At 42.3% G+C, this 9173-nt stretch overlaps 1 protein-coding gene across 1 annotated transcript; it reads right to left on the bottom strand.

Moving 5' to 3' along the window:
* Positions 1 to 2795: 2795 nt before the first annotated feature.
* Positions 2796 to 8092, bottom strand: GPR55 (G protein-coupled receptor 55). Its single transcript, XM_005489583.2, has 2 exons — positions 7871 to 8092; positions 2796 to 4476 (listed from the first exon to the last, which is right to left on the bottom strand). Exons 1-2 carry the CDS (start codon positions 7888 to 7890, stop codon positions 3468 to 3470), a joined length of 1029 nt encoding a protein of 342 aa, XP_005489640.2. The 5' UTR covers positions 7891 to 8092; the 3' UTR covers positions 2796 to 3467.
* Between the last annotated feature and the right edge of the window lie 1081 nt (positions 8093 to 9173).

The following is a 9173-nucleotide window of genomic DNA, read 5'->3' as shown; positions in this document are numbered from 1 at the left end:
ATCCTCACATGGAAAAGTGTCTGGTTTATATTTTTAACTAATGTATTTAATCATAGTGAAAAGATGTTGGGCTGACTCTCCAGGGCCCCTGTCCCTCTGTGGCCCCTTGTGAGAGGGCAGGACACCAACAGTGCTTGGATCCAGGCTTGGACCCTCCCTCAGGTGCCTTTGAGCTCATAAATCATGCATCATAAAAGCAGTGTATGAGGGCTAGAAAAGTTCATATGTTAGACCCTCTACTTGCTATTAAACCAGTTGAATTTCCTTTTTTTGATATCGTTGTTGTTGAAAATCTTTCAGAAGGGACTTCCCGGCCAACAGAATTTTTCAAAAATTCTGGCATTGTTTTGATGCTACTTTTATAACATTAGAAATTAGTGTCACTGAGTTCTGTGCTCAAGTAGGGAAATGAAGATGATATAACCCAGACAGGAAAAGAATTTGGGGAACAAATCCTATGTGGTTTTGTGTGCTGGGAGTTTTTGTTTGCTTGTTTAAATTGGGGGTTGGGTTTTTTGTCCAAACTGCTTTTGTGCTCTTCTGTCTTTCAGTTGGGTGAGTCTATAAAATACAGCTTGGGGAATCAGACTGATGGCTGAACAAATGCTAATCGTAAATATTGGAGTGATCTGCCATTGATAAAAACGCCCTCAAGAAAAATCAGCTGTCTTCTCTGTTGTGGAGGCCTGTGGAGTTTAGCCCAGTTGGAGAAGTTTAATGGGAGGAAAACAAAATTTTGTGTGGTGAATATTCTCACCTGTGGCCTGAAATGGCGTGTCCAGAGAAAGGAATGTTCAATACAGCTCCTCTAAAAGATCTGTGGTTAATTGTGCAATCCTGGTTTTGTCCAATTCACAGAAGAGGGCAGAACTGAAAATGCAATTTTTAAAGGCATTGTTTTTGGTGTTTCTCTTTAGCACTTTATTTTTTTCCACTAAGACAGTACTTCTTTGACTTTATAGTACAGCTGATGCAGTGAGGAGACCTGAGTGTGTGAGGGGTTCACATTCAGGTTTCCATCACTTTTCTGTGTATTAAAAATAACACCAAGAGAGAAGAAACCGCTTATGTTGCACTCAACCTGTGTATCAGCTCAGGGAGATTTGGGTTTTTAAAATATCAAATGCTTTTCAGTTTTATTAATCATCAAAATTGCTTTGTACCTTCCCAAGGTGCGGAAGGATTTTTATTGCTTTGTCCTGGCATAAAAATACAACCAACTGGAGATGCTTCAGAGTTTAGAGTGGATTCCCCACAGGAGCCTCTGTGTAAAATCCTGATTTAGAAAGAACTGTAGCTGCAGGGCAAAGGCAGGACTTGAGTGCATTATTTGAATGTAAGTTCATCTTGAAAAGCAGTGAATTGAAAGTGACACCTTCTTGCTCAAAAGACCTGTGCTCTTTTGTGCTAAAAAACAGGACTACTGCAACAGCCTGTAAAATCAACACAGCTGTGCGCTCTTCCTTCTTTCTCTTAATTTCATTTTAATTTCATTTTAATTTCATTTCTCAAATTTCAAGCAGGCTTAGCGAGGCTGCTCTCATTTACTTACACAACAGGCAAAATTCAGACCAATGAAATTACGTACAAAAACATTTTGGGCCAACAAAGAAGTGACACTAAATGGGAAGAAAATAGCCCAGTTTAACTTCCAGATTTTGTAGTCTGGGTTTGCAGCCAGGAGCACACAGAGCCTTGAGAGCAGTAGCTCACAGTGGCTCCACCACTGCCTATTATTGCAGCTTAATTAACCCTGACTTTAATAATCCCAGCCTTTCTGAGGAACAGGTGCTGCTGCTGAGTAATTTTTTAGGCATCTTGTGCAGGTAAAGGAGAATTACACACTGCTGTCAAATTGGGAAGTTAAAGTGCATTTTCAAATCATACACTTCACATGTACAGTTTATTTAGTAAAACTACTTCTTTCTCACACACATATTTTGTATGCAAAGTAATGTGAAAAGTGCAAAGAAGAAAGGTTAACCCATATTGAAAATCTGTAAGTTTCTGAGTGATGGATTCAGTGCACTCAATAATGTTTAGAAAATCTCTTTTGGAAAGTTCATCCTCTTGCTCTTTTACAGAAAGCAGCGAAGATGATGACAAAAATATTTTTTCACTTCAGCTGTGGTCATAGTTTTAGTACTAACAAGTTTTAAAATGTTCATATATTAGGTGCACTATAAGATATGTGCAGCTGCCTATTTGCACAGTCAATAATTTCTATGGAAATTGATGGACAGCAAATTGTATTTTCAAAACTGGACCTCCTTCTTTTTAATTTGCTACTGAGAGAAGGTAATTTCTTTTCACATTTTGAATAAATGGAAGAAACTTGACTACCAGCAGTCTTAGACTATTTTCACAGCTCTTTTTAGAAAGGCGAAGAAAATGATTTCTTTTTGTGAAAGTGTTTCTGGCTACGAGCACCAACCATGCCCAGAGGAGGGTGCAAGAAATGCTTGGCTTAAATTGCAACAGAGAAACCTTTAGATCAGAGTCAGAGCCAAACTTGCAAATGGCATTAGGGTGGTGACAACCCAGAAGGGCTGACCTGAAGAGTTCAGGCAAGCCCAGAAATGTTTGGAGAAGTGCACAGTACAGGCTGGAAGGACTTCCCTAAGGAATGAGCTGGGTAGAGCTGGTCCAGGCTTTGAGCTGAGAGAGAGGAGATTGTCAATCACTCCCTCATCTTCTGTCATGCAGGGCTTGCTTCCCTAATTCCCCTGGCCAAGAAAGAATGAGACAGAGAGAAGAATACATGTGAATTGTTATACAAATGAATAACATTCATACATGTTATATCTTAGACAGAAAGGCACTGATGTAGAAACAGTTTCAACATATTCAGTCTTCCTCTAAATCTCATATTTGAAGGGGTTGTTTGGATTTACGTGGGCAAAACCTGATTTAAAATTGCAGGAGAAAGGCACGATGACTCCTCAGCACAGGTGATCAGGAATGGCTGGTACCTGAGGTAGTGCCTTGGGTTTCTATTCTGGGCAGCATGACCTCCATGAAAGAGCAAAAACTGTTGTCCCTCCTAGCAGCCCTGAGCAGTCCATGATGCTTCCATGGAAGGAGGATTCCCTGCTGTCCCAGGCTGGCCAAGCTGCCCAAAGCAGAGGAGCCCCAGCAGTGACTTGTGGCTGGATATTACTTTTTAACTACCAAGATAGATTCTAAATTAGAAAGGTTATGAACAGTTATTTCTAGTTTTGCTTTCAGCAACACCTTTCTGCCCACATATGTAGAGGGAAAACTGGTGCAGCTATGACTAAAGCTGATGTTAAAAGGCATTCCCATGATCTGGTTAGTTTTCCTCTGGCAAGCTTTTCACATCTGGTGGGTACTGTCAAGGCCAATGCTTCTTTTGGGATCAGTCTGTCACTTTGCTAATGCTGGTTCTTCTCCTCTGTCTTTAAAGGCGAGAAAAATACGGAACAGGTTTGCATTCACTGGGAAATTCACTGTCCTTGTCCCTGCTGTCCTTGTCCCTGTGGCACAGTCCCTGCCAGGTCAGGCACAGCACTGTCAGTGTCCTGGGAAGGGGCATTGTCCCACTGCTGGCAATGCTGTCGCATGGCACACAGCTCAATGACCCTCCCCAGCTGGGCTCTCCTATAGAATTCCTTTGCAGCAAAATAGTAGAAGATGGCATCGAGGCAGCAGTTCAGGTTGGCAAATGTCATGGACACCTGGAGGAAGAGGCTGATGGTCTGCTTCACCCTGCAGCCCACGATCACGTGCTGCCTCACCAGGCACTGCAGCAGGATCCCGAGGTGGACGGGAGTGAAGCACACCAGGAACACCACCAGGTTGATGACAATTACTCTCACCTCCCTTCTGTCATGAGTGTTGTGATTCAGGAGAATCCAGATGGTTTGAGCGGAGCAGAAAACCATAACAGCAAGCGGGATCAGAAACCCAAATATCTCCACAGAAACAATGTAGGGGACACTCCACGTCTGGCTTGACATGTTGTGAAAGCATCTCACAGGTTCCTCCTTCTGGAATGCAAAAATTGGGATGCTGCAGATCCAAGCTGCTGCCCAGATGACGCAGCAAATGACCACAGCCCACGTGGGGGATTGATTAGCTCGGCCTTCAAAGGGGTTCTTAATGCAGATGTACCTGTCCACGGTGATGCAGACGATGATGAAGATGCTGATGTAGGTGTTGACGAAGTAAGGAGCCTGTATGAAGGAGCAGAGCAGGCCAGGCACCTCTGTGGCAGAGGAGTAGAGCTTTAGTGGCAGCGAGAAGACCAGCAGGATGTCTGCCAGCACCAGGCTGATCATGTACACCGAGGTCTTGCTCTGATTGCTCCAAAAGCAGCAGAACACACGCAGGGCCAGGATGTTGAGCACCAGCCCCATGATGAAGGTGGGGATGGAGAGCCCCAGCTGCACCCTCCGTGCCAGGTTGTCAATGGCTGTGAAATTGCAATTCTCACTGCTGTTGGTCATTTCTGCCCTGAAACAACAAAGAGAGTGTTGGAAATGTGTAAGATTCACAGCTAATGCCATGATAAAGCCAAACCAAGATCCTTCCAAACATAGTTCTAGAATTTTTTGGTTTTGAGCTGGACAGTTGGTCAGCCTGTGTCTATTACAGAAAGTGAAACCTTTCAAGCACAGAGCTTTCTGTTTCCAGTTTGACTGGCTTGGTATGTACAGGGGAGCCTGATTCTCAGGGGAAAGTAGTCAACATCCTCTGATTACCTTCCCATGTCAGAGAATCCCATTCAGATATCAAAGAGACTGACTCCTTCAAACACGTATTTTCAAAAACTCTAAAGACTACTGGCTATCTTTAATAATTTGTACACCTGTTGAAGTTTCCCTAACATCATGCTTAGTTTTGTTGCTACACAGAAATTAATGAGATTACTGTTCCATATTAAGGTATGTTGATCTGATAGCTGGGATTTTACTCTTACATCTAAATCCCCATGCATCAGTAGCTTTTGCTGATGTGCTTTTACTGCACCCACATTTATATGATATTTTAGTTTCATACAGTGCTTATATCCAATGCAGTATTTTAAAAGGTCAACTTAAGAAGACTGATCTTTTATCTAGGTGCAAAATGAGTAAGTGTGTTTTTTTTCACTTGTGCTTAACTTTCAGCATTGTTTAAATTTGGGGTATGCAGTTTAAATTTTAACTGATTATCTTTGACAATCCAGCAAAGATTAGCAAGTGGAAGTCATGACATCTTCATAATGCAATTCTTAAAAAAAATTATTTTGTCTTGAATGTTATCACTGTTTTTAAAAACATACATATGCTTTAACAAACTATGCCTTAAAAGTGCTTTTTATAAGCACTTTTGGTCTTTGAATCAAAACCACAAAAAGTCCTAATAAAGCAGAGGAAATTGGTAGTTGAAGTTCCCAGTCCAGTTCAGCCAAACAAATAGCTCAAAAGAAATTTTAGGAGTAAGTGAGGATGTTTTAAGAAGAGTTTGATCAAGAGGAGAATCTTTGCTTTGGAGGATGAACAGTGACAGCCCTTAAGCACTGCCAAAAAGAGCTAAACTGTGCTAAAGAAACCAAAACCAACTAGTGAAAGATTTTTTGTGTGCGTGTGACTAAAATAAAATATTTAAAAATGTATAGAGAAACAGAGAACAGCTGAGAGACAGCCTTGCATTTTGCCAACTCTTATACCACTAATTTCTTATTATTATTTCTTAATATTATTTCTAATACCACAGGAATGCTGACATTGTGCTGGAGGTCAGATGTGGGATGGCTGGTGGGAATCAGTGAGTGATAATGGAAATAACTGTATCTGAACACCGAATGCACTCAGAGCTTAACATGCTCCTATTAAACATGAATTTCCAGCTCAGACTACAGAAGGGACAGGCACATAAAGCTGAAGGTCCAGCTCAGTGGTTGTTATGAAGTCTGGATTTTATTAGTGTGACTGGATAAGGTTCAATTTATTCTATCTGTTGTAGGAGAGAGTGTCAAGTGTGATTAAAGCAGTTCAGTAACTGATGAGCCTAAACTTACACTGATTTATAAAGAAAAATGCTAAGTAAGTCTTTGAGTGCTCTTACCAGACCCTTATCTTTGATGAAGTATCTGCTTTTTCATACAGGAGAAAGGCTGAGGATTTTAGGCACTTGCATTTCAGCAAAGTGTACTAGAAACGAGTGGATAGCACCAGAAAAAGCAGGGTTTAGAGCAAGGGCAGTTCAGTAATGAAATGGTTGCCTGGAGCTGGTGAGTATTACAAACAGACTGGATGGGGGTTACCAAGGGGGTGCAGAGCACTGGGGCTCTCCTTGGCTGTGGGAGCCCCTGTGGCAGTGAGGGTGAGCTCTGGAGAGGCAATTTGGGAACTGCAAAAGCTGGATGTTATCACCAAGGTTTATGGGCTGGATTTATCTGCCAGAAACGAGAGCAAAAGGGAAAACCTTGGTTTGGTCATCAGGGTAAGGTTCAATCAGCCCATTTGAGCCAGCAGTGTGTGGCAGCTACTTGGAGAATCACGTGTTTGTGGTGTGTGAGAAGTGAGAAGTCACACAGAACACGGAGCTGAGTTGGTGCTGTGTGTGCAAGGGCTCACTCTGGGGAGAAGCTGCTGCCACTGAGGGCCAGGGCAGGGGACATGGGAACACAGCTTTAGTGTGAGCAGGATGTTCTGTGCCCAAGGGCACCCATCTGCCTGGGGAGAAAACCAGGCAACTGAAACATTTTGGGGCAGTGACAACACCTGACAACCCAGCACTTGGTGTGCTTTGTAAATGTATCAGAAAACCAGGCATGATGACTCTTCAAAGTCTGAGGTTTGGTGTAGGTGTAGAAGGAGAGATTACAAGTGACCTCACCCCTGATAAATCACAGTTGTACTAATTACCAAAGAAGAACAGCCTTGCCCTTCATGGGTCCCAGCTGTGACTGATCCAGATGCGTGTGATAAAAGGGGTGGGCTGGCCTGGCAGGGGGAGCCTGGAGGAAGAAGGATGGAGCTAGAGAGACAAAGAACAGGGCAAAGCAGAGAGTTGCTGCTGCTGCTGCAGATGTGCTGTGAGCTCAGCGTGGCTCTGATGGAGCTGGAGCTGCAGGGATGTTTGAGCTGGGTGTGACTGCAGTCATGTTCAGCAGGAATAGGCAGCAGCAGGAGCTTGCTGCACTCAGTCAGGATGGCTGAGCTGTGCAGAAGAACAAACCAGGACCCTTTTCATGTTGTTAAATGAGAGTCTGTGTCTTGGCTCGTGTCTGCTGAAACAATTTGGTGCCACTTTTATTGCATCACTAGCTCACTGAATGCCTTTTCTTTAGAATTCGTTGGTACCAAATTAAGTGTAGCATTACCCCAGAAAATTATTAATTTCAAGAAAAGAGCCTTTAAATTGATAGTTGTCTGCCTGTCAAAGACATGGTGGTTTTTTATCATTTTAGTGTCTCAAATTTAAAATTCGCATCTTGAGTAATCAATGGGAATTGTTCGCAACTGTTCTGGACTAAGTAATGTTTGCTTAGGGCTCACTTGAAGAATCATTTTCATTGACAAATAACCTTGCAGTCATTTCACAAGCATCATCTTTACTGCATTGTCCAAATTATTAGTAAAAATACTGCTAATACTCATCCTGAAAGAAACTGAACTGTAGCAGAGACATCTTTCCTATAGTGTAGACAGTGATTAGAATCTCAGTGGGTACCACGAATCATACAGAGGTTTCATACTGCTCAAGTTTCCTTTGCTTATGAGAAGTTCTTTAGAGGTAGTGTGTGAGCCTGTTCCCCCTCCTACAGCCCCATCTCCCTTTGCTGAAGAGTTCACAGAGGAAGTCAAATAACTTCTATTTCAGTCATTTTCAGATTAATCTCTGCAGGTTTTTTACTTACCACTGGCTCGAGTTCTGCATGCTTACAAACAGATTTTTGGTGAGTGATTCCAGTATTTCTTTCAAATACTAAAGCCAGGATTACAGATTTAGTTTTTCCAACTCTTTCCTATCCACCTTCTCAAGAGAGGTACCACGTTTGCTCTTTTCCAGTCTTCTGAGGAAAATTTCTGTCTTCAGTTTTTTGAAGGAATCTTCCGTGGCTTTAGGATTGTTTCAGACAACTCCTAGAAGCCAAAAGATAATACAAGAACCTGTAATTAACAGTACTGAAGAGAGTGTGCCTTAGCTGGCACAGCCTCTGTGTCATCACTGCTTCCTTCGTTCTGTTTCTCCTGCTGAGGATTCTCCACTTCCTTTGAACTCATTAATTGGGTTTTGCCATATCAGGAGCTTGTGGTTTAGTGAGCAGCAAAGGTGTTCTGACCTAGAAATGAACAGCAGGGTTTTACAGTAATCCCCTCACTAGGCTCATTAATGGTTTCCTCTTTGCAGCTCAGGCCCGAGTTCATCTGGGATTCACACAAATCTGTGTGAGAGCACTGGTTAGAGATGTTACACTAAGGATGTTCTTGTCCGTGAAAGCTTCATTAGCAGAAACATGCTGTGTTTATATCTATTTCCAAGAACATTATTGATGTTAGTTGTAAGTTATTCTCTTGTGGATGTACTGGAGAAGAGTAAGATGGCTCAGTGCAATGAGCAGCAGGTCCCAGTCCTGCCATGAATTTCACCTATAGCTGGATAATTTCTTACAATTTTTTTTCCTAAGTATTTTGATTATAACAGAATAGATTTATATTTATCACTAAAGCAGAAGTCTTTCTGCTCTAAGCTAAACAACACTACGTTTGATCTTATTGTTTGAACTTTATAAACAACAGTCATCTTACCAGCTTAATAAGTGTCTGCAATCAATGCTGCTACGAAATTGTGGGAAAAATAGAAGTCAATAACTAAAACAGGAATTACTTTACCTGACCCCTGGCAAGCAGACCAGCAGCATTGCTTCAGCCCAGGCTGTTCTAGAGAGCATGAGAGCGTTTTCTTACAGCCCGTGCCTTACAGTTTTCGAAGCGGCAAACACAACCACATCCTTCTCTTTTTTTTTTTTTTTCCTCCGTCTCTAAATATGCTCTATGCCTACTTACAAAGGCAAGTGAAGGTGGAAAAAGTGTAGATGTTTGAATCCTCAGCTGTTTGCAGCCAGCAGTCAAACCAGGGTGGGAGCAACAACTCCTCTCTAAGTCAGGGGGTGCAGCCTGGCCTTTACCTGCAGCTTTTGTGAGCTCCTGGTGGCCACC

This window comes from Zonotrichia albicollis, chromosome 9 (assembly GCF_047830755.1).
Source record: "Zonotrichia albicollis isolate bZonAlb1 chromosome 9, bZonAlb1.hap1, whole genome shotgun sequence".
Lineage (NCBI taxonomy): Eukaryota > Metazoa > Chordata > Aves > Passeriformes > Passerellidae > Zonotrichia > Zonotrichia albicollis.
The sequence above is the reverse complement of the archived record's forward strand: the minus strand, read 5'-3'. Positions and strand labels throughout refer to the sequence as shown.